Genomic DNA, 25,986 nt, shown 5'->3' with positions numbered 1-25,986 from the left:
CACGTTAATGCGCATAAGCGTTACATGATATGGAGCCAATCAATTAAACCGGTTCGAAAGGTTGGGCCATTTAGCTGAAACTTGCTTCGTTAAACACGCTCACGAAAGCAGTTAAATTAACAAGGAAAAAGATAGACGCGAAATATTTTTTGGGGTAGCTTACCACAGCCTTGCATACAGAAGGCCGGCCACCGTGGCCGAGCGATTTTCGGCGCTTCAGTCCGGTACCGCGCGACTGCTACGGTCGCAGGCTCGAATCCTGGCTCGGGCATGGATGTGTGTGATGTCCTTAGGTTAGTTAGGCTTAAGTAGTTCTAAGTTCTAGGGGACTGATGACCTCAGATATTAACTCCCATAGTGCTCAGAGCCATTTGAACCATTTTTGAGCTTACAGAAGGTACCTGAAACACCATTCATTACTACCGAAATCCTCAACTTACTGGGCAAATACTGAACTGCGCCCTTTCCTAGTCAGGTCGTATTTTCAGGAATATTTGTTAGAGTGATTGCCACCAGAACACTATGACTTATTTCCTGGTATAAAATGGTGTTTTACACGTTTTGTCACATAAAAGATATTTTTGGGACGAACATATTTTCAAAATCACGTTTTTTCAATCTTCTGGCTCATTTCTTTGCAATACCCAAAGGTTACGGAATCATATTGCAAAATTTATGCAAATTGCAACATTGAAAAGGGTGTATGTGAATGAAATAAGATTTATAAACCCATCGTGGTCACTTGATATCAAAGTTGAAGTCAAGTGGACGAGATAGGATTTGGGTGATTGTTCCACGTGTTATTTTGCGGCATTTGTCAGTGACGTGTCTGTGATCTGCGGTTTCCCACAATCAGAATATGGGGATGGTTGCTTTGTGTAAGACATACGTACATCTGCCATGTTTTGTTCTACTTATGTTTAGCAGTGATCATAGTTTGGGTGGCAAGTGAAATCTCCGTGGTTTTCGGGTGATATACGGCATTTCATTATTTTGTTGTCCAGTTCATTCTTGTGTCCGTGCGTTCGTAAAGGTTGAACTCAAATTCCACAACGTCGTTTGGTCATCTAGAGCAGAGTCGGTTGTGGTTTGCATCATCAGTATCTTGATGCACTGATAGGTTTTTATTATGACAACTTATTGTCCTGGTTCGTGAGAGCACTTACGCGAAGTAGTTGTGAGGGTGGAATGGGCGTAGGACTGGCAGCAATTCCATAGGTACTGATCTGATAACTCCAGCAATCACACTCATAGTGTTATTTAGTTGATTGACTATTTTGGGTGTGATTTGTTTGCCAAACTGGGGACAATATTCAGCGTTTACGAATACAGAGACCCAGGGCAGAGGAATGTAGTGGTAATGCCGATACTTCCCAGGTTGTACCACAAAGCTTTTGGATGATGTTTCTTGTTTTCAATTTTTCGTCCCTTTATGTTAGATGCTCTCTGAAAAATAATCTCGTGTATTAACCCCAGATTCTTTGGTGTTTTATTGTAAATGTAGTGTGTTCAAATTTTAAATTATCTGCTGGCAAGTTTATTATTTGTGTGGAAGTAGGAAACCTCCGTTTTGTTGATATTTTGCTGTAGTCACGATTTGCGAAAGTGCTTCCCCACTACCTTTATGTCATCTGGTAGGATTTCTTCTAACTGTTCAGTTGAGCTTTACATTGTTACCCCAAGTACAAAAATGGTTCAAATGGCTCTGAGCACTATAGGACTTAGCACCTGAGGTCATCAGTCCCCTAGAACTTAGAACTACTTAAACCTAACTAACCTAAGGACATCACACATATCCATGCCCGAGGCAGGATTCGAACATTGTGAGCGTAGCGGTCGCGCGGTTCCAGACTGAAGCGCCTAGAACCGCTCGGCCACAACAGCCGACGTTGCCGCAGGTCGTTGGCGTAACTAAACCTGGTTTGTTTTCTTTTTATCGTGTCTACAGTGTACGAGCGAAAGGAAATTGGCTGTGGTCAACCGTTTTGCAGTTTTCTTGTGGATCTGATGGCGGATGCCATGATGGAAAACTCGATAGCTGAGCACAGTGTCGATTAGTAGAGCTGTCGATGTGCAAGAAGCTAGACGAAGAACTTGTGTATCACGTCTTCTCGCCACCCTGATAGATAAGAGAATGTGGTTACGGTTTACAGTTTCCTTTGAAACCCTGCCTCGATGGAAGTGGTGAGTGATAAACCATGCGGGAATCTGACACGTTCATGGCACGCTCTCCGAGAGATTCATTGGTAATATAGGAGCGTATACGTCACAACCAGAGTTGATATCTGTACATTAAGTTTGAGAATATAGCTGTGACAAATTACAAACGCGAGTAACAGATCACCATCTTCCAGAAGACCAGTGTGAACTTTTAAAAATGTCCATTGATTTTATATGTATAACTTATGAACTGTTCACCTCCATTCCGAGTGGTCAACGCGACTGACCCACATGTGAGGGCCCATTGTTGGAACCGATATTGCCGGGGATATTTCATTGGTGGGGGGACTGGACCAGTTGGACCAACGAGCTACAATTTCATAGAGTGGCTGAGATACTAGTTACAGCGCTCCTAGCGGCAACCAACGCTAACTCGGCCGCCATGTTCTCCTTAGTCTAAACATTAGGAAAGCGTTACTGTTGTTTGTGTTGGAAGTGTGTCAGCTGTTGTGATATTACTGCAATATTTAACTTTTCTAGTTGACTTTTTTGTTACAAAATATAAAGTCAACATGCCTGCAGTGTGTTCAGCGTTCAACTGCACAAATCGCAGCGATAAAACAACAAATATTTCATATAATAAGTAAGTATATTAGTACCGAAATACGACACACGTTTTTTAATGTTTATTAAAGAGTCATTTGCATTGGAACTGTAATTATGCTTAAGACAAACGCAGGAAAGTAATTTATTTATCGTTGATTACAGATTTCCTTTAAAAGATAAGGAAATTACAAAAAGATGGGTTATAAATATGAAGCGAGAAAACTGGTTTCCTACTACAGCCAGTTACCTCTGTTCAGCTCATTTTGAAGAGAAATATATGTACCACACAAATGTCCAGAGGCGCCTTTTGTCAAAAGCAGTACCTACTATCTTTAACTTTCCACCACATTTACAAAAGCAAGATAAAGTATTACGACCACAACCCAGAAAGCGATCTTTCGACAATTTGCAAGATAGTGCTGTTACAGTGACATCATTAGCACATAGTAAGTCAATAATGTAATTTTACTCCGTGTACTTATTACTTTGAATTACATACTTTCTATTATAATCTTATGGTGTAACTCTGTTATAAACTTATGATGTAATTGCATTCTTTCAGTGCCTGTCGGACCCATATCTGTTTCTGCTGACCACAATTACTGTCTCCCAAGCCCTAAGAAGTTGAAAACACAATATAACAGAGTACAAGCAGAGAATGTGCGACTAAAGAAGCAGATAAAGCAAATGAAGCAACTTAGTGTACGACACAAAAGAAGAATAATGCAGTTACAGACTTCAGTTGCTGGTTTGAGAAGAAGGCTATGTAGTTCAGTTTCTTATATGTTAAACAGCGAACACGTAGTTGGTTTGTTGAAGGAGCTATTGGAACTTCAGTGCAGTGCTAAAGTATGCCATTATTCTCAGCAAATAATGAAATTTGCCCTGACCCTACACTTTTATTCTGCCAAGGCATACAGCTACTTACGAAAATTTGTGAAATTACCCCACCCAAGAACGCTTCGCCGTTGGGCAATGTAACACATATTTCAAATAAATTCTCGTTCACAGTGTACTGGTTTTTGAGGCTTTGACTGTTTACTTTGAAACAGCGACAAAAATATCGCATTTCTGCGCCCGTTACTGTTTCTAATAGTTAACCACAGCATGTTTAGAAGTTTCACCGTAATATTCTGGTGGTACCTGCTCTAATTGCATTAATTTATGGGCAACAAGTAACGTAATAGTGGATGGACAGACTTATTTGAGTTGTCTTGTAGTGTTATCTACATCGAAAAGTTTAGCCATATTTCGACAAAAACATCCCTTTTTTCTGTCAGTGTACACTGAAATCACTGCTGTCTATTGCTTGTTTTAGAAAAAATAAAGCTAGTATGGGCTATTTCAAGTAAGTCAAACGCAGTTACAAGGGGGCGGGACACAGCAGACGAATGACTTGACTAATGAAAACATGGCGGACAGAACTTCAATTTGCTTCAAACATGGCGGACCTATAGCCACTCTATGAAATTTTAACTCGTTGAGATGGACCTAGCCTCGTGATGCCAATTGAAGAGCTACCTGATTGAGAGTCAGCAGCTACAAGGTCGGAACGACAACTACGGCCGAGTGTGCGGTGTGCTGACCCCATGCCCTTCCATACCGTATATGGTGCAGAATAGCTGGGGATAACACGGCGTTCAATTCGGTGGCCTTCAGGGCCTGATCACAAGGTTTTCTTTTGCATTGCTTTCAAAGTATTGACTTGTACAGATTAATATTGAAGCTCATTTCTTGTCGATGCATTTGCCACAGTGACAGTGAGTGATCTTTGCGTCCCGGTGTGTTTCAGATGTCTCTGGCGGACATGGCGGTGGACGCGGAGGCGCGAGCGGCACGCGTGGACGCCGTCAGGATGCTGTGTCCCCAGCAGCTGGTGAGTGCCCGCGGTCAACATTGTTGACGTAATACGGACTTGCTGAAGGGGCAGTGGTCAAGAAAGTATTTCAGAGATCCACTAGATTCTTCAAGAAAGAAAAGGATGTAACGGAAAGGATTCTTGCCCTAGACAGTGGGAACCCATGTGTGGTCTCTAACCCTCCCATTTTCTCAAATGTTGGAAGTCTTGGAAGTCATTGACGGCTCGTGTCTTCCCAGAAGGACTACACCACGAGAAGATGGCAGGCTTGTTCGTTTGACTGGCTATGGTGAGCAGACGATTCACGTCTTCTGATATCTGTCGGGCAGTCGTTACTGGCAGAGTTTCACCACGAATCATCAGGGACAGATTTCTGGAAGCTGGGGGATATCTCATGTTGCCACGAGTCGTTTATAGCTGACACCCTACTGCAGACATCAGAAACCAGCATAATCTCGAGCCAGTCAGATGGGACGTTGAGTTGTTTTCGGTGGTGGTCAGTGATGGGTCTCGCTTCTGTATGTGGCAACGTGTCCTTAGATGACCTGGCGAAAAGTCACAGGAAACAGCGACTGTCGAGATCCACACCGCTCCTGCACTCACCATGCGGGAAGCTACTGGAGACGACAACAGCACTGATCTAGTTATTGTTGACGAGCAGTTGAATGCTCACCAGTAAGCGGCAGTAATGGTAAACCTTGTTGTCATCATACCCTTCATGACCGTGGTACTAAATGATGTATTCCTACAGGATAATGAAAGAAGCGATACTGCAGTTCACACCACAAATCCATTGTGCAACGTACAGATCCTTATGTGCTTGATCTGGCATACATAGGGCATGGCTGCTCCCAGGCAGGAATCTTCATGAAGGGACACAGCATGTTTCTGGTACGACAAGAAACTCCTCAAGATGGCATTCGCGGTCTATTTGCTTCAATATTAAAACGAGTCCAACAGTGTATTCGTGCCCGTGGGAGTCACACGTCATTGCACTAGGCGGACGAATAACTCCAGATAGGAACTCTCGGACAAAAATGCCATACTACCATGCCATTACCTGATACTGATGTTGATGGTGGGCATCAGTCCCGAATGGAATGAAAGTCTTATCATTTAATACCAGTTACGTAATGAACATCTTCAAAAGATTGATAAATGTAGTTTGGTAAATTTCAGACTGATGCTCCAAAGCGAATCTCATGCCCTTTCTCGTTTGTGTACACAGGGTTATTCTTATTAACATTTAAAAAAAACCCAAAGCGACGTAGATTACTCTGAGACAAACGTCGGGAAATACCCTAAAAGTGGATGACGAATATTGAATATATGACGTCACCAGGTGACTTACCTCGCCGCACGTGCAGCCGTTGGGCTTGTCGATCGTACCCGGGCCGGTAGGGGGCAGTGACGCACGTCGCTGCTATAAACGTAGAAGTCAGAAAATTATAGTCCTCTATGTAACCAAGGGAAAGCTGTTATTGTTTTGTGTTTCTCTCCTTTTGCCCCTTCTCTTTTGTTTACAGACTTTAGTTAGTAAAGCCATTTACTGGTAGCGATGCAGTTCGGAAGCGTATACTCATTTACTTGTGACGCAGTACGCCAATTTCTTGTTGTACTGCACTTTGCCCCCCATGAACCATGGACCTTGCCGTTGGTGGGGAGGCTTGCGTGCCTCAACGATACAGATAGCCGTACCGTAGGTGCAACCACAACGAAGGGGTATCTGTTGAGAGGTCAGACAAAGGTGTGGTTCCTGAAGAGGGGCAGCAGCCTTTTCAGTAGTTACAGGGGCAACAGTGTGGATGATTGACTGATCTGGCCCTATAACACTAACCAAAACGGCCTTGCTGTTGTGGTACTGCGAACGGCTGAAAGCAAGGGGAAACTACAGCCGTAATTTTTCCCGAGGGCATGCAGCTTTACTGTATGATTAAATGATGATGGCGTCGTCTTGGGTAAAATATTCCGAAGGTAAAATAGTCCCCCATTCGGATCTCCGGATGGGGACTACTCAAGAGAAAGAAAACTGGCGTTCTACGGATCGGAGCGTGGAATGTCAGATCCCTTAATCGAGCAGGTAGGTTAGAAAATTTAAAAAGGGAAATGGATAAGTTAAAGTTAGATATAGTGGGAATTAATGAAGTTCGGTGGCAGGAGGAACAAGACTTTTGGTCAGGTGAATACAAAATCAAATAGGGGTAATGCAGAAGTAGGTTTAATAATGAATAAAAAAATAGGAGTGCGGGTAAGCTACTACAAACAGCATAGTGAACGCATTATTGTGGCCAAGATAGACACGAAACCAACGCCTACTACTGTAGTACAAGTTTATATGCCAACTAGCTCTGCAGATGACGAAGAAATTGAAAAAATGTATGATGAGATAAAAGAAATTATTCAGGTAGTGAAGGGAGACGAAAATTTAATAGTCATGGATGACTGAAATTCGACAGTAGGAAAAGGAAGAGAAGGAAACGTAGTAGGTGAATATGGATTGGGGGTAAGAAATGAAAGAGGAAGCCGCCTGGTACAATTTTGCATATCTTAATCATAGCTAACACTTGGTTCAAGAATCATGAAAGAAGGTTGTATACATGGAAGAACCCTGGCGATACTAAAAGGTTTCAGATAGATTACATAATGGTAAGACAGAGATTTAGGAACCAGGTTTTAAATTGTAAGACATTTCCAGGGGCAGATGTGGACTCTGACCAGAATCTATTGGTTGTGAACTGTAGATTAAAACTGAAGAAACTGCAAAAAGGTGGGAATTTAAGGAGATGGGACCTGGATAAACTGAAAGAAGCAGAGGTTGTACAGAGTTCCAGGGAGAACATAAGGGAACAGTGGACAGGAATGGAGGAAAGAAATACAGTAGAAGAGGAATGGGTAGCTTTGAGGAATGAAATAGTGAAGGCAGCAGAGGATCAAGTAGGTAAAAAGACGAGGGCTAGTAGAAACCCTTGGGTAACAGAAGAGATACTGAATTTAATTGATGAAAGGAGAAAATACAAAAATGCAGTAAGTGAAGCAGGCAAAAAGGAATACAAACGTCTCAAAAATGAGATCGACAGGAAGTGCAAAATGGCTAAGCAGGGATGCCTAGAGGACAAATGTATGTATGTAGAGGCTTATCTCACTAGGGGTAAGATAGATACTGCCTACAGGAAAATTAAAGAGACCTTTGGACAAATGAGAACCACTTGCATGAATATCAAGAGTTCAGATGGGAACCCAGTTCTAAGCAAAGAAGGGAAAGCAGAAAGGTGGAAGGAGTATATAGAGGGTCTATACAGGGGTGATGTTCTTGAGGACAATATTATGGAAATGGAAGATATGATACTGCGTGAAGAGTTTGACAGAGCACTGAAAGACCTAAGTCGAAACAAGGCCCCAGGAGTACACAACATTCCATTAGAACTACTGACAGCCTTGGGAGAGCCAGGCCTAACAAAACTCTATCATCTGGTGAGCAAGATGTATGAGACAGGCGAAATTCCCTCAGACTTCAAGAAGAATATAGAAATTCCAATCCCAAAGAAAGCAGGTGTTGACATGTGAAAATTACCGAACAGTCAGTTTAATAAGTCACAGCTGCAAAATACTAACAAGAATTCTTTACAGACGAATGGAAAAACTGGTAGAAGCTGACCTCGGGGAAGATCAGTTTGGATTCCGTAGAAATATTGGAACACGTGAGGCAGTACTGACCCTACGACTTATCTTAGAAGAAAGATTAAGGAAAGGCAAACCTACGTTTCTAGCATTTGCAGACTTAGAGAAAGCTTTTGACAATATTGGCTGGAATACTCTCTTTCAAATTCTGAAGGTGGAAGGGGTAAAACACAGGGAGCGAACGGCTATTTACAATTTGTACAGAAACCAGATGGCAGTTATAAGAGTCGAGGGACATGACAGGGAAGCAGTGGTTGGGAAGGGAGTGAGACAGGGTTGAAGCCTCCCCCCGATGCTATTCAATCTGTATATTGAGCAAGCAGTAAAGGAAACGGAAGAAAAGTTAGGAAAGTTAGGAGTAGGTATTAAAATCCATGGAGAAGAAATAAAATCTTTGAGGTTTGCCGATGACATTGTAATTCTGTCAGAGACAGCAAAGGACTTGGAGGAGCAGTTGAACGGACTGGACAGTGTCTTGAAAGGAGGGTATAAGATGAACATCAACAAAAGCAAAACGAGAATAATGGACTGTAGTCGAATTAAATCGGGTGATGCTGAGGGAATTAGATTAGGAAATGAGACACTGAAAGTAGTAAAGGAGTTTTGCTATTTGGGGAGCAAAATAACTGATGATGGTGGAAGTAGAGAGGATATAAAATGTAGACTGGCAATGGCAAGGAAAGCGTTTGTGGAGAAGAGAAAATTGTTAACATCGAGTATTGATTTAAGTGTCAGGAATTCATTTCTGAAATTATTTGTTTGGAGTGTAGCCATGTATGGAAGTGAAACATGGACGATAAATAGTTTGGACAAGAAGAGAATAGAAGCTTTCGAAATGTGGTGCTACAGAAGAATGCTGAAGATTAGATGGGTAGATCACATAACTAATGAGGAGGTATTGAATAGAATTGTGTAGAAGAGGAGTTTGTGGCACAACTTGACTAGAAGAAGGAATCGGTTGGTAGGACATGTTCTGAGGCATCAAGGGATCACCAATTTGGTTCTGGAGGGCAGCGTGGAGGGTAAAAATCGTATAGGGAGACCAAGAGATGAATACACTAAGCAGATTCAGAAGGATGTAGGCTGCAGTAGGTACTGGGAGATGAAGAAGCTTGCACAGGATAGAGTAGCATGGAGAGCTGCATCAAATCAGTCTCAGGACTGAAGACCACAACAACTACAGCTGCACTTTACAAAAAGACTAGAGGGGGCCGCTAGACCAGTAAATTACGTAGTAAATATTGTTTCAATTTAAACACCTAGTTGTCCAATCCAATGAAAAATGGGCTACCAGCCCTGATCCTAACGCCCTATAGTTGTGCACATAGGCCCAGAGCCACACCAACGTGAATACTTGACTTGTGTTGGTATGATTAGGTGCGACAGACCAATAAGTTCAGTCACTGCACGTACGGCTAAATACGTCATCTCGAGACTTTGCATGTTCAAAGTTTGTCATCCAACTTTTGGGTGTTTCCCGACATGTGCCACCCCTTGTGTCTTGCATTAAACTACTTACCTCAGCGCCATCTACAGTTAGTGTTATCTTGTCCTGTTTATTAGAATTATTAGTCATTAAATTGACACTGTGAAAGTGACGCTATGCCACATAATTTACAGATTTCTAAGTTGGGCGATAGTTTAACCTTAGTTTTTATGTGAATAAATTTTGTGCCCATTTCTGCAAGTGTTTACAGTTTCTTGAATCTCTGGCATTCTCTAATTTTCATTCCATTTTTCTATTCCGTTTTCGTGATATGTAACAGGCCATCGATACATTGCAGAAAAGTACTGCACATACAGTAATGTTATGACGTGTAGCGTACACCTACTAACAGACATCAAAACACATTTTTATTCCCTTATTTCAGTTAATCCGTCCATGGCTGATTTAGACGGTGGAATTGAAAAAAACTCAGCAGTCCTATTATATCAAACACTTGCCCGTCAGACTGTGATTTGATGACACAACAAAACAGTTTAGTTACTGGATCAAACATAGAGTTATGTACTTTGTGAAACTTTTCCAGAACGTAAATAACAATGGGAAAAAAGCCTAATTATACTTTACATTCACATAACAGCCAAAACGAAAGTCTCCAGAACTTTTAAATCTGCTGACACTTGATTAATCAATAATCAGGAAGAGAATCTTTAATAAGTGATACGTAACATAAGTCTTTAAAGTCTGGAATTCAGCCAAATCTCAGACATATAACATATTTGATTTCATACATGTGCAGAAACTGCAGAAATTGTAATTTTACGCAACTTGATGACACACAATTGATCAAATAAGAAGTGCAAAATCCTTTTTGTTGTGTAATAGATGTTATTTTCGTTTTCAGGATCATTTCTGGGAGTGCCTTAACAGGACATTCGAAGGTGAGTCTTGCACTACGTGTCATCCCTGTTATAAATCATTTAATGAAAGAGAAACCAGTGTAGAAGTCACTAAACAAAATGTGAATAATTTTTCCTGTAGCAGTGTGTTCTACGTGACGTGGAAACTGCTTATAGTTCGAAAATTGTTCAGAATATAGTAAGAACGTTTTTGATAAGCAGAAATTCTCAGTTAGATAAGATTTTTAATGTTTTGCTACTTTTTCTACAAAGATATTGAAATAATGTCCTTTTTTAATTTAAATTGTATGATGTGTTTTATTCAGATCTCACTATAGCTTTTTAAATGACAAGTCGGGTGGCAGAGTTTGGAGTTACACATTTCGAAGAAATGATTGGGCAAGATATCACATGTCGTGTAGAAGTGTGACGGCGCAGTGCTGTTTGCACCTGACAGTGGAGGTGAAAATTATGGTGTCCTGTTTGTCAGTGGAAAACTACTTGTTCGAAATAAACTGAACAGTGGCTTACAGACAGATGTGTAGTGAACATGGCAGTCGGCTGCGAGTTAACCGGCTTTCAACGAGGACTGATAATTGGTGCAGGACCCATGGGTGACAGAATATCATAAAAGTTTCAATAGTACGGTTTCCAATGTCAACAATGTCTATTGTAAGCCTACAACGTCTCCCAGCCGGTATTTCCACACGCGTAAACCGCTGCATAGTACGACCACAAGTGTTCGGCGTGCACTCCGCAAAGGAGCGGGCAACAGGCCACCGAACTGAATGCAGGGCCTCAGGAACCGAGTTCTGCCAGGAAAGTACTGGATAAATATGTCGCATAGGGTTCAACATCCAATACCAATTCGTGTCACAGTGCCTTGCCATGACTTTTGGCCACTCAGTTTTTTCCTTACTGCAAGTAACCCACTATCTCTCACATCTACATCTGACGAATGCCGTTAAAAATACATAATTATACATGGTGTCCCAGGAGGAATGGTCACTATTCAGGCGTATCACAGGAACAACCTTTCGAAGCAAAAAGGTCAGGTAAACATGGGCTCTAAAATACATACTTCAAGAACCATGAGCACATCTTTATCTTCGAGACAGCTAATCAAATGTGATCTACTGAAAGCTCTTAAAATATCCTTTTCAGAGTCTGTTGCTTAGGATGATCGCTCCTGTCACCTCCTTGACTATTGATGATTCCTCCAGGGACACCTGGTATTTAAAAGAAACCGTACTTTGCTCAGATACTTCGGTTACTACAAATTATAGATACAAGGTGAGATGTTCCACGTCGAGATATTTTTTCTGAGTGTTGGTTATGCTTATTACAGTAATGAGAAACTAAAGTAGATACAGCGATTGCGTATGCAGAGGCGCACCGTATATTCTTCAGACACACGGTCGTAGTCTCGTAATCTGTTCTCCACAACTGTTGACGAAACTTCAGTCCTTAGTTTATAATCGAGTCCCAAACATAAAGGAAGTTGTCATCGGAAGGAACTTTTAACGAAATGTTTCTAGCGATCTCGTAGTTTCATCTTAATACACATTGGTTGGCAATATTGTAGGTTCAGTTCTGAGGAGGCCGCAAAACATGTTCGGGTAGCGCAAGTGAGAGAACGTAACGTTCCACAGCGTCGGTTTGGCGCGCAGATTTATCTTGACATGTATGAAAACCTTGTACGCAACTTGGCAGTGATCGGCTACCGGTGTTTGTATTATTGAGTGCGTTCACAAAGGCGAGGGGGGGGGGGCACTAAAGTAAGACACGGCCACCGCCTTCTCGATCACCGTGTGCCAACGCTCCAGTGGCAGTAGCACACCGGCCGCTGTGACCGAGCGGTTGTAGGCGCTTCAGTCCGGAACTGAGCTCCTGCTACGGTCGCAGGTTCGAATTCTGCCTCGGGCATGGATGCGTGTGATGTCCTTAGGTTAGTTAGGCTTTAGTAGTTCTAAGACTAGGGGACTGATGACTTCAGATGTTAAGTCCCATAGTGGTTGGAGACATTTGATTTGGCAGTCGCGTGGCATATTTCAACGTGCACACAGTGGGGGCGTCACAAGAGAAGCAGCAGTGATACGACTGGAGTTGACGGTTTCAGCCCCAAGTGATTAAGTCGCGTCGTCACAGCCTGGAAGCGGTGTCATCTGATGGGCCTCCTGGAGAATGGAGCAAGTCTCCTCTCAGTCGCAACGCTGTTACTGTGGTAGTGTTTACGGGAGATGAACTTTGGCTGCGGACCTGCACACTAGTGATTACGCTGAGTTATGTTTCATCTTGCTTTCAGAATAAATCTTCGAAGCTGTAATTGATTCCGACTTCCCATTCGATAGTTTATACCTGGGACACAACACAGTCAGTATTAATGCTTTCTTATTTCTCTTTGAGTTACTGGGAAATACTGAATCCTCTTCATAGTACGCATCTGTTTTCACCTATCAATAAAATGGCGGACATAAATTACTCATCTGAATCCAAATCATGAAAAATGTGTGCTCTAACAAGAATTATAATTATTCTCATGAACACGAAGTTGGCTTCGCCCGTTCATAGCCACTGTGTTACCTTTCAACCTGAAATAGACCTCGGGATACGATGCAGATAAATGGGCATTCGTCCCCACAGTTGGTGGTATCATATTCATGTTAATTGGTTTCCTCAACATGTAACCTAACTATTACCTTCTAACTTAACGTAAACTTTGGGTTATGCTACAGTCTACAATCTACATTCTAAAAGGTAGTATATAAGCATAATCTGATGATGGCCGAAGTAGAGAGGATATAAAATGTAGACTGGCAATGGCAAGGAAAGCGATTCTGAAGAAGAGAAATTTGCTAACATAGAGTATAGATTTAAGTGTCAGGAAAACGTTTCTTGAAGTATTTGTATGGAGTGTAGCCATGTATGTAAGTGAAACATGAACGATATACAGTTTAGGCAAGAAGAGAATAGAAGCTTTGGAAATGTGGTGCTACAGGAGAATGCTGCAGATTAGATGGGTAGATCACACAACTAATGAGGAGGCACTGAATAGAATAGGGAGGAAGAGGAGTTTGTGGAACAACTTGACAAGAAGAAGGGATCGGTTGGTAGGACATGTTCTGAGGCATCAAGGGATCACCAGTTTAATAATGGAGGGCGGCGTGGAGGGTAAAAGTCGTAGAGGGAGACTAATAGATGAATACAGTAAGCAGGGTTCAATCCCGCGTCCGGCCATCCTGATTTAGGTTTTCCGTGATTTCCCTAAATCACTCCAGGCAAATGCCGGGATGGTTCCTCTACAAAGGCACGGCCGACTTCCTTCCCCATCATTCCCTAATCCGATGAGACCGATGACCACGCTGTCTGGTCTCCTTCCCCAAACCAACCAACAGTAAGCAGATTCAGAAGGACGTAGGTTGCAGTAAGTACTGGGAGATGAAGACGCTTGCACAGGATAGAGTAGCATGGAGAGCTGCATCAAACCAGTCTCTGGACTGAAGACCACAACAACAACAACAACAACGGCAAATACCGATAGTGTTCTACTACTGTTAGTGCACAGGTGACATCACACGCCACGTCATTATCGCCTCACCGATGCAAGCCGAGGTCTGCTATCGACAGCTTCAAGCATCTCAGTTACCGATACCGAAGTATCAGGAATACTTCGTCAAATTTTTGGTCTGGAATGTAGCGCCGTATGGCAGGGAATCATGGCTAGTCCAAAACAGTAACAAACACTTGGGTAATTGTGAAATGCGGTTGGGGAGAAACAATTTAAAAGGGAAGTGGCTTGAAGAATGACGAACGAGGAAATACACTGTGCTATCTAAAGTATCCAGATATCTGTGTGTAATATGGAATTGACCACTAGATGGCATGAGAGGTGGACGCCAGCATAAAAGGAGACGGGGGATATTTTGTTGTCGGTAGAGCAGCAGTAACAGTACAATTGGTCTTTCGGGAGAGCCCAATGACTTCGAACGTGAACTATTCATAGGATGTCACGTAACAGATGCATTAGGAGAATTTCAACGCTTCTGCAGGTGCCAATTTTGAAGTGGGCACGCGGAGGAACAGCGATAGTTAAACCGAGACCAGGCACAACTCATGTATTGACAGTCAGGGAGCATCGAGCACTGGGCAAGGTGGCGGTATAAAATCGCATGAAATCAGAGGAAGGAATCGTTCTTGAGTTCCGAAGTGCTAGCAGCCGTCCGGCCGGCATAATAACTATGGTTAGGGTGTTGCAAGGAATGGTTGAGCAGCTCCTCGTAAGCTACGTGTTTCTATGGTGTAAGCGATGCTTGGTGTGGTATAAAGAGTGACGGCCGCTGGACGATAGGTGACTGGAAACGAGTCATTTGGAGTAGTGGATCACGCGATACCATGTAGCAATTCGATGGAAGGTTTAAGGTTTGGCGAACGTATGGTGAGCATTGCATGCCATAATGAGTAATGCCAACAGTGAAGTACAGAGGGCTTAGTGTTACGGGATGGGAGGCCTCCGTTGTTAGGATGTTGTCCGTTTAGCGTGCTTAAAAAAAAAAAAAAACTTAATACCGAAGCACATGAACACATTTACAGCATTGTGTAGTGCGTATAGTAGAGGGATAGTTCTCAGACGATGATTGTATCAGCATGACGGTGTCCGCTTTCATAAAGCAGCATATGGTGAAGCTGTAGTTTACGGACAACAACGTTTCCAGAATGAGATTTTCACTCTGCAGCGGTGTGTGCGCTGATATGAAAGTTTCCACAATAACATTCCTGAAATCGATGTTCTTGCCTGTAGTCACGATGTGAAAGCGTACTTCCAAGAATAGTGGAGAAAATAGAACTGGCGGAAATGACGACAGTGAGGAAAACGGCTGGGACGTATACGTCGCAGGAACTGCTGGTAACAAGGCGTCCTTGAAGGCAATATCGCAGAGAAGAGAGAGAGAGAGAGGGGGGGGGGGGATAAAAATAAAAGTTGGAACACGGAATGACGTTGAAAAGCTACAAGTGTATTAAGGGAAAAGCGGAGGAAAAAGGCGAGTGGAGAGCATGCAGTTGACACGTACTGTAAAATGTACCAAAAAGTGCTACGAAGAATGCTGAATCCCGTTCTCATTGTACTACTGAAAGTTGTTGCTATATGATAAGAACTGTAGTGTCGTCTCTCAACAAGTTGGGGATCTTTAGCATTATGGCCGCGCCGGATTAGCCGAGCGGTCTGAGGCGCTGAAGTCATGGACTGTGCGGCTGGTCCCGGCGGAGGTTGTAGTCCTCCCTCGGGCATGGGTGTGTGTGTTTGTTCTTAGAGTAATATAGGTTAAGTAGTGTGTATGCTTAGGGACTGATGACCTTAGCAGTTAAGTCCCATAAGATTTCACACACATTTTTTTTAGTATTATGTGGCTATTCCATTAATTAAGCGTGTGTTTCTTAATTTGTATCACCGATGAATGTTGTTTAGTTTATTTGTGTCAGAACTTAATTTTTTGTACTTGTACCACTTATGTGTTATTTTATCGGAGTGCTTGCTGTCTGTAACACTGACCTTTGGTGCCACTGTGTGGGCGCTCTTACTGGCTATTGGCATCGATTTGATTTTTGTTAAAGTTTCGTGGTCATCATTGCGACCTCTCACCGTGACATTATCGTACTTTTACTCAGCAGAAAATGTGACAGGATGCTGACCATTCTGCTGCACTGCTCATGTATTTTTCTTCTTTACATGCAGTGATTTAATCTTAATTTATTCAGTTTCTTTCTCTCTCTTTCGTAAACACAGCACACACACACGCGCACACACACACCTGCGCGTACACATAAAGGTAACTGCTTAAAGATTTGTATTGCGTTGTACCACAGTAGGGTGCTACATTAAGGACAGGTGAAGAATAGTGTAGTTCATTATTTCTTCAACTTTTATACTAGTGAATGTTACTGTTGTTTTCGAGATGAGCTTATTGTTAACAGACTTGACAAATGGGATGAATGTACGTTATTGGGTATCTTCCAAACCTAAATAGCCTTTTTCCGAACACATCTCTCCTATGCGAATCTTGCAGGGATATCTGTTCCACCTAAGTTCTATTAGTCCATCTATTTCCTTGAACTTCATGCACACCGCTTCGCCCTCCACATGCTTTTATCTTCTATCTCCTTCTTATTATCTCATCAAATTCTCACCTCTCCTCACTCATACTGAACACTTTCGAACAAACTTCACCATCCTCAAACGCCCCGACATTTACCCATCCTACAGACTATATGCCGCCCCCCCCCCCTCCCCTCAAAATCCCATCTCATGAGAGCTTTCCCTATCCTGTTTTTGCCTTCACATCATAGCCTTACGGACACTCTCATGTAACCTTCCCTTTCTGTCTTTCATATTCTCTTTCTCTGTCGAGATTATGGCGTTTCCTTCTCTTTCATGTAACCGTTCCTTCCTATCTTCCATATACACTTTCTCCATCGATACTACCCATCAGTCCTTCAAACTTATACTCTCACCCTTCTACCGTATTCAACACCCTGCGCTTTTTCTCCTCAACAACAAAAATTCCCAGGGCATCTCTTCCAAGCTTCTTTTTAAGATCAGTGTTCTATATCGTGTTTTAAATGTTTTAAATATATTCTTTTTGTTTTCGTTTTACTTTTTTGTTATTATAGTTTTAAATTAAAAACGAAGAAAATCGAGTTCTCTCATATTAAACGTTACATTAATGTTAGCTCTACTATTTTTTAAGAATTTACTGTAAATATCTCAGCTTTTAACTTAGTGCTTTCTTCATCTTGTCAATACACTTAACATGCCGCCCATACAGGGCGAGGGGGATGAATGACACTAAACAAGAGAACACCTGTTGCCGGACAGAGGCGCGCCGCGCGGACCAGTGGCCGGGTCGCAGCTGCTGCGCGCTTCCGCAGTCGCCGCTCTGCCAGCAGGCCTGCCTGGCCGCCTCCTCCCGCGCTGACGTCACCGCTGCCTGCCGCTACAGCGACGAGATCTCCTTCTACTCCTGCCTCGACATCCAGAAGGTACTCATGCGTCTCGCCACAGTCACTCTCTGCTGCATAACTGCACAATAATGTACAGCTGCACGCCAGCAACTGTCCGATCCCGTGACAAGTGTCACATACACTTATGTAAACACTGGACTAAAAAATTTGTTACCCCCCCCCCCCCGGGAGAAATATAACGCAAATACCTTGTAACATGGCCTCAAAGCTTTAATACTGTCCTGAATCCGGTGACTACTAGTTTCTTTAGGTATATCATATCCAGCTGAAGTCGTCCATACGTGATTAGACCCTGTAGATATAGAGGGTTGTTGACTGCTACTTTTCGACCTCTTTTCCAAATACACTACTGGCCATTAAAATTGCTACACCAAGACGAAATGCAGCTGATAAACGGGTATTCACTGGACAAATATATTATACTAGAACTCACATGTGATTACATTTTCACGCAATTTGGGTGCATAGATCCTGAGAAAGCAGTACCCAGAACAACAACCTCCGGCCGTAATAACGGACTTGATACGCATGGGCATTGAGTCATACAGAGCTTGGATGGCGTGTACACGTACAAATGCCCATGCAGCTTCAACACGATACCACAGTTCATCAAGAGTAGTTACTGGCGTATTGTGGCGAGCCAGTTGCTCGGCCACCATTGACCACACTTTTCAATTAGTGAGAGATCTGCATAATGTAGTGGCCAGGGCAGCAGACGAACATTTTCTGTATCCAGAAAGGCCCGTACAGGACCTGCAACATTCGGTCGTGCATTATCCTGCTTAAATGTAGGGATTCGCAGGGATCGAATGAAGCCGGCCGAAGTGGCCGTGTGGTTCTAGATGCTGCAGTCTGGAACCGCGAGACCGCTACGGTCGCAGGTTCGAATCCTGCCTCGGGCATGGACGTGTGTGATGTCCTTAGGTTAGTTAGGTTTAACTAGTCCTAAGTTCTAGGGGACTAATGACCTCAGAAGTTGAGTCCCATAGTGCTCGGAGCCATTTGAACTATTTGATCGAATGAAGGGTAGAGCCAAGGGTTGTAATACACTCCTGGAAATGGAAAAAAGAACACATTGACACCGGTGTGTCAGACCCACCATACTTGCTCCGGAAACTGCGAGAGGGCTGTTCAAGCAATGATCACACGCACGGCACAGCGGACACACCAGGAACCGCGGTGTTGGCCGTCGAATGGCGCTAGCTGCGCAGCATTTGTGCACCGCCGCCGTCAGTGTCAGCCAGTTTGCCGTGGCATACGGAGCTCCATCGCAGTCTTTAACACTGGTAGCATGCCGCGACAGCGTGGACGTGAACCGTATGTGCAGTTGACGGACTTTGAGCGAGGGCGTATAGTGGGCATGCGGGAGGCCGGGTGGGCGTACCGCCGAATTGCTCAACACGTGGGGCGTGAGGTCTCCACAGTACATCGATGTTGTCGCCAGTGGTCGGCGGAAGGTGCACGTGCCCGTCGACCTGGGACCGGACCGCAGCGACGCACGGATGCACGCCAAGACCGTAGGATCCTACGCAGTGCCGTAGGGGACCGCACCGCCACTTCCCAGCAAATTAGGGACACTGTTGCTCCTGGGGTATCGGCGGGGACCATTCGCAACCGTCTCCATGAAGCTGGGCTACGGTCCCGCACACCGTTAGGCCGTCTTCCGCTCACGCCCCAACATCGTGCAGCCCGCCTCCAGTGGTGTCGCGACAGGCGTGAATGGAGGGACGAATGGAGACGTGTCGTCTTCAGCGATGAGAGTCGCTTCTGCCTTGGTGCCAATGATGGTCGTATGCGTGTTTGGCGCCGTGCAGGTGAGCGCCACAATCAGGACTGCATACGACCGAGGCACACAGGGCCAACACCCGGCATCATGGTGTGGGGAGCGATCTCCTACACTGGCCGTACACCACTGGTGATCGTCGAGGGGACACTGAATAGTGCACGGTACATCCAAACCGTCATCGAACCCATCGTTCTACCATTCCTAGACCGGCAAGGGAACTTGCTGTTCCAACAGGACAATGCACGTCCGCATGTATCCCGTGCCACCCAACGTGCTCTAGAAGGTGTAAGTCAACTACCCTGGCCAGCAAGATCTCCGGATCTGTTCCCCATTGAGCATGTTTGGGACTGTATGAAGCGTCGTCTCACGCGGTCTGCACGTCCAGCACGAACGCTGGTCCAACTGAGGCGCCAGGTGGAAATGGCATGGCAAGCCGTTCCACAGGACTACATCCAGCATCTCTACGATCGTCTCCATGGGAGAATAGCAGCCTGCATTGCTGCGAAAGGTGGATATACACTGTACTAGTGCTGACATTGTGCATGCTCTGTTGCCTGTGTCTATGTGCCTGTGGTTCTGTCAGTGTGATCATGTGATGTATCTGACCCCAGGAATGTGTCAATAAAGTTTCCCCTTCCTGGGACAATGAATTCACGGTGTTCTTATTTCAATTTCCAGGAGTGTACATCTGAAAAGTAACGTCTACTGTTCAAAGAGCCGTCAATACGAACAATAGGTGACCGAGACGTGTAACCAATGGTACCCCATACCATACGCCAGTATGGCGATGACGAATACACGCTTCCAATGTGCGTTCACCGCGATGTCGCCAAACACGGATGCCACCATCGTGATGCTGTAAGCGGAACCTGCATTCGTCCGAAAAAATGACGTTTTGCCATTGGTGCACCCAGGTCCATCGTTGAGTACACCATCGCAGGCGCTCCTGTCTGTGATGCAGCGTCTAGGGTAACCGCAGCTATAGTCTCCGAACTGATAGTCCATGCCGCTGCAAACGTCGTCGTACTGTTCCTGCAGATGGTTGTTGTCTTGCAAACGTCGTCGAACTGTTCCTGCAGATGGTTGTTGTCTTGCAAACGTCCCCATCTGTTGACTCAGGGATCGAGACGTGGCTTCACGATCCGTTACAGCCAAGCGAATAAGATGCCTGTTATCTCGACTGCTAGTGATACGAGGCAGTTGGAATCCAGCACGGCGTTCCGTATTACCCTCCTGAAACCACCGATTCCATATTCTGCTAACAGTCATTGGATCTCGACCAACGCGAGCACATATGTCGAGATATGACAAAACCGCAACCGCGATAGGCTACAGTCCGACCTTTATCAAAGTCGGAAATGTGATGGTACGCATTTCTCCTTACACGAGGCATCACAACAACGTTTCACCAGGCAACGCCGGTCAACTGCTGTTTGTGTATGAGAAATCGGTCGGAAACTTTCCTCATGTCAGCACGTTGTAGGTGTCGCCACTGGCGCCAATCTTATGTGAATGGTCTGAAAAGCTAATCATTTGCATATCACAGCATCTTTTTCCTGTCGGTTAGATATGCGAGTCTGTAGCACGTCATCTACGTGGTGTAGCAATTGTAATGGCCAGTAGTGTAGTTCTCAGCCATATAGCGAACCAGTCGCCATCATATGGGGTGTCTGAGTGTTCGTCAAGCTAGGCACATACACTTGAATCCCTGTGAACACAGCTGGTGTCATTTTGGAAGAAAGAGTGTCCACATGCAAGGTGAAGATGTAAAAGAAAAGGTTACTCTTGGTCACAGAGAATGTTGAAATAAACTTCCCTGTTCTCGTCCACAGTAACCTGAATGAGTGCGCCCAACTCATGGTACGAAAACAGCCGCAAAACACGCAGCACCGTAGGTAAGGTAATACCTATTGGTGACATATGAAAACTTCCGGTGGACCGGGACTTGAACACGGATTTCCCACTTCTCATCAGCGGTAGCCTTACGTACTTCGGCTATCTGAGCACATTCTCAGGACCGACCCACTCTTCCGTATGACATGCTGTACACAACCCCGTCGCTCGCGAATTTTCTTGTGTACCCGTCACAGGATTTCAAGGAGACAAACGTATTGAACCGTGTTATTACAATCGCCTTTTGACTGATGAGACTTGTAATACTTATTTTTTAACACTGTCTGAAGTAAAATTGTGAGCTTTGGGATCGTAGACAGTATGTCATAAGGAAGTTCCCGTGGCTCTGGAAGCATGCTTTGATAATCGGACGCTGACGACAAGTAAGAATTCTGAGTTTTAGTCCCTGTCCAGCACAAATTTTCATGTGTCTTAAGTAGGTAATATCCTTATACCTAATGCAGCTAACGTCAGAAAGATTCTACAACTGTGAATAAACTTCATAAAAATGCCTTGTACCATCTGAAATGAGGCACTATCGCCGTTTACCGGACTGCACAACGCGGCTCCCATCTGCTGCTGTCCCGTTTCTGTCTTGTTTGGCCCATTGAAGACGTAGATGTTTGTGTGTCGCAATGAGTGTACAAGATATTGTACTCCAATTCTCCACTGTGTGAAATTCGCTTTTTAGAACTCTCTCGGAAATTGGTTTATATCGAGCTTTAGTTATTAAAAGCAGCAGTTTGTCGGATTTGAAGTCGACTGTCGTTGACAAGAACTAACACTCGTCTCCGGTCCCTGTCGTTTACGATGTTCTGGTGACCACTGTTCTTACGCCGAGTTACGCAGCTGTGAGGGGACACCATTCCTTGTTGAGATGTTGGGCAGTCCGCACTGATGATAGGAAGACCTCTGCGGCTGTTGTGGCCGAGCGGTTCTAGGCGTTTCAGTCTGGAACCGAGCGACCGCTACGGTCGCAGGTTCGAATCCTGCCTCCGGCATGGGTGTGTGTGATGTCCTTAGGTTAGTTAGGTTTAAGTAGTTCTAAGTTCTAGGGGACTGATGACCTCAGCTGTTAAGTCCCATAGTGCTCAGAGCCATTTGAACCATTTTGAAGACTCTGGTTTCAAACTCTTGGAACAGGAACGCACAAAAAGAACGAAAAGTTTTGTGTAGAGTAGAGTTTTGCACGGTCCAATTTCCAGCCTGCTTAGCCCACCACGAGCTAGACCGCCGGTCCCACTGCTCGGCTGGTAAGCTCTGCGCTCCACCCCCCCCCCCCCCCCCTCCGCCCCAAATAGCGGGCCACCACGGCCTGGCTACCGTATTGGGGCGCGCCTTGCATCTGATTGCAAACTTAAGGTCAGCAGAAATGTGATTTTGACGTGGTGGCAGTGGAGCCTTGGGTTGTCAGGTTTTCGAATTGAAAACAAAGGAGAATATGTAAATTGCTAACATGTTGTGCCATGCAGGACCCAACACTTCGCTATAAACTTTTACTACTGTATTTCAGTTTTATCTTCTATGAGTCCAATGCAATATTTATTCTCAGACATTTAAAATACATAAAACACTTGAATGTACAAACATGGCTACAAATATAAACGTAGGCTTTCCCGGCGTGTACTACTGATGAAATCTTCTTGGGTTTCCCCTGAGGTGGCTGCCTTCAATTTCAGCGACGTTCTGATGAGCGTCATACTCATCATTTTCCATCGAAAAACATCGTCTTGGCCAGAAGATGATGAGAATGACACTCATCGAAACGTCGTGAAATTTGAACGCAGCAATAAGAATGGAACACCGACAAGATTTCGTCATGGTTCCAAATATTTACAGCGCATTCATAAAGAAACTTAATATGACATCTTTCAGATATATGAAAAATTCTTTACATGTTTAACTGGAATTTGCTACAATTTGCAATTCGGCTTTAATGAGTTCAACAGACCTTCTGTTACCCACATCAGTCCACTTACTGTTCATAACTGAAAACACACTCGGGGGCATTAGCTCCTGGGATACTCAAAACAGAACAAATTATTTATTTCAAATTCTGTATACTAATTTCTTTGCATTTAGAATCACCAAGTACTGCTACGAATTTCATACAATAATTACCAGAAGGAGTGATTTTATCAAAATTACCCTGGAGCTAAGTCAGTCATCATTTGGTTCATCTTCCTTTACATGAAACTCAAAATATTGTACATCTTGTACCTCACTGAAATTAGTTTCTTTGATTGTGCAAAGACGAATAGTTAATCCACATAGTCTGTGAAATATTGAAATGCTTGAGTAAGTATGAATATAATGTGAAAAGGAAACTATTTAAATTATTTTCTTTTGATTTTTTAGCATTTGTACCTAACAAGTTCAAATCTTTGTGTGTCCCACTTCCAAGAAAATTATCTGGCATATTTTCTTAAAAAGTTGCTTTACATCAACATAAGTTTCCAAAATGCTTAGATTTGCGTTTTCTATGTACCTAGAACTTTTGAGAGATACATTGACATTGATAAAAGTTAAAGTAGACTAGAAAAATCAGGTCTTTCCCAGATTAATCATCACTAAAATGATTGTGTAAAATTCAACGATAATCCTCAAAGCTTTTAATGGCATCCCAGTTGTATACAACCTTAACCACAGCAAGTGTGAACGATAGCCACCTAATGGCCACAAGCCTCAATATTTCTCACCACTGCCGACCGATGTGGCCGAGAGGTTCTAGGCGCTTCTGTCTGGATACCAGGAAGTGGAGAGAGAGGGGGGGGGGGTGTCAGTGAAGTGAGATGGAAGGAAGAGAAGGATTTCGGATTTCTGGTCAGACAAGTGTAGTGTAATATCAGTAGCAGTAGAAAATGGAGTAAGTGATTCTGTTGTTAAGTTATTCGCTGTTCTCATTTCTGCTATTTCTCATTACTTTCGTCTTTCTTCGATTTGCTCTCAATCCGTATTCCGTACTCATTAGACTCTTCATTTCTTTCGACAGATCGTGTAATTCTTCTTCACTTTCGTTGAGGATAGCAATGTCATCAGCGAAACTCCTCATTGATAACATTTCACCTTGAATTTTAATTGCACTCTTGACCCTCTGTTTTATTTGTGTCATTGCTTCTTCAGTGTGTAGACTGAATAGCAGGGCCGAAAGACTACATCCCTCCCTTACATCCTTTTTAATCCGAGCACTGTGTTCTTGGTCGCCACTCATTGTTCCCACTTGTTTCTTGTACATATTGTATACTACCAATTTTTTCGGCATTGGTTACTCCTATTTCTCTCAGGATTTCGAACGTTTTGCGTCATTTGACACTGCCTAACGCTTTTTCCAGATCGCAAATTCTGTGACCTTGTCGTGATATTTCTTGAGTCTTATTTCCATGGTCAACCATAACATCAGGACTGCCTGTCTGGTGTATTTAGCTTTCCTTATGCCAAGGGCCGGCCGCGGTGGTCGTGCGGTTCTAGGCACTGCAGTCCGGAACCGCGGGACTGCTACGGTCGCAGGTTCGAATCCTGCCTCGGGCATGGATGTGTGTGATGTCCTTAGGTTAGTTAGGTTTAAGTAGTTCTAAGTTCTAGGGGACTGGTGACCTAAGATGTTAAGTCCCATAGTGCTCAGAGCCATTTGAACCTTATGCCAAACTGATCGTCATTCCCCTGGGTACTGTTCATGTCCCCGATTTGGATGCGTCCACGTCATCCTCCCTAGTTATCTGTCTATCTAATACTACCCATTCACTGTCTTTTCGTCTCTTCTTGCACTTGTTGACTCTTGCAGTCTCGAGAACTGTGTGAATGAAATTTTTCCGAAAGTCTGATGGTATATCGCCATACATTCTACACACCAAAGTGAATAATCTGCGATAATGATCGAAGCAGAAGAAATGAATTAAAATTTATGTTGTGGCCGGGACTTGAACCCAGGTTTTCTTGCTTGCCGTTCAAAAATGCTAACCTTTACACCACCACAGCACTATGGCTACCATTGCTGCACGAACTACCCAAGTTGAGCGCCCTCCCCAAAACAAACTTCAAATTATAACTTCCGCGTACTTTCCGTTACATTGTCACTATTGCCAGAGCCGCAGCCCAAATTTTAAATCATTTCTGCTGCTTCGATCATTATCGTAGATAAAATGAGACTTAAATGTCTCAGGGATAAATATAATTGTAAGATATGTAAGATCACCTATGGTACAGGACTTTCCCGTTGCGTCCAACGCTGGGGTGCTATTCCAATGCCGGAGAGCCCTGGCATTGTAATTGTAGCGATGCCTTTAATTCTCTCAGTGTATTCTTGCTTTGCACCATTTGCATATTAAGAATCTCTGAGTAAAGACATTGCGTAACTGCTACTGCTTACATGCACACTCTTTTAAGTATGAGAAACACCTATGTTGATACTGTAATTGGGTGGAAATCGGCGTCTTGATCACTCACGCAAGCTCAAACAAGTACTGAAACAAGTCAACCTGCCGAAGAATATTTGAAAGTACCTACCAAATTAAAATGGTGTGCCAAACGGGGAGTCGAACCCACAAAATTTACCTTTCGTTGGTGATTGCTCTCCGACACTTTTTTTAAAAAAGATAACTATTAGCTTAAAAATACGTAAGTATTCACAAATGCATAGTACGTTTCC

At 43.7% G+C, this 25,986-nt stretch overlaps 1 protein-coding gene across 1 annotated transcript in view; it reads left to right on the top strand.

Annotated features, from left to right (window-relative positions):
• LOC126234828 (reversion-inducing cysteine-rich protein with Kazal motifs) overlaps window positions 1-25,986 on the top strand; it is a 383,413-nt gene that overhangs the window by 273,959 nt on the left and 83,468 nt on the right. The window contains exons 3-5 of the mRNA XM_049943570.1: window positions 4,559-4,642; window positions 10,651-10,687; window positions 17,517-17,680. Of these exons, the coding sequence (XP_049799527.1) occupies window positions 4,559-4,642; window positions 10,651-10,687; window positions 17,517-17,680 (285 nt within the window). The remainder of the gene's footprint in view (window positions 1-4,558; window positions 4,643-10,650; window positions 10,688-17,516; window positions 17,681-25,986) is intronic.

This window comes from Schistocerca nitens, chromosome 2, assembly GCF_023898315.1.
Source record: "Schistocerca nitens isolate TAMUIC-IGC-003100 chromosome 2, iqSchNite1.1, whole genome shotgun sequence".
NCBI classification, from domain to species: Eukaryota; Metazoa; Arthropoda; class Insecta; order Orthoptera; family Acrididae; genus Schistocerca; species Schistocerca nitens.
This window is presented reverse-complemented; position numbering and strand designations above follow the sequence as displayed.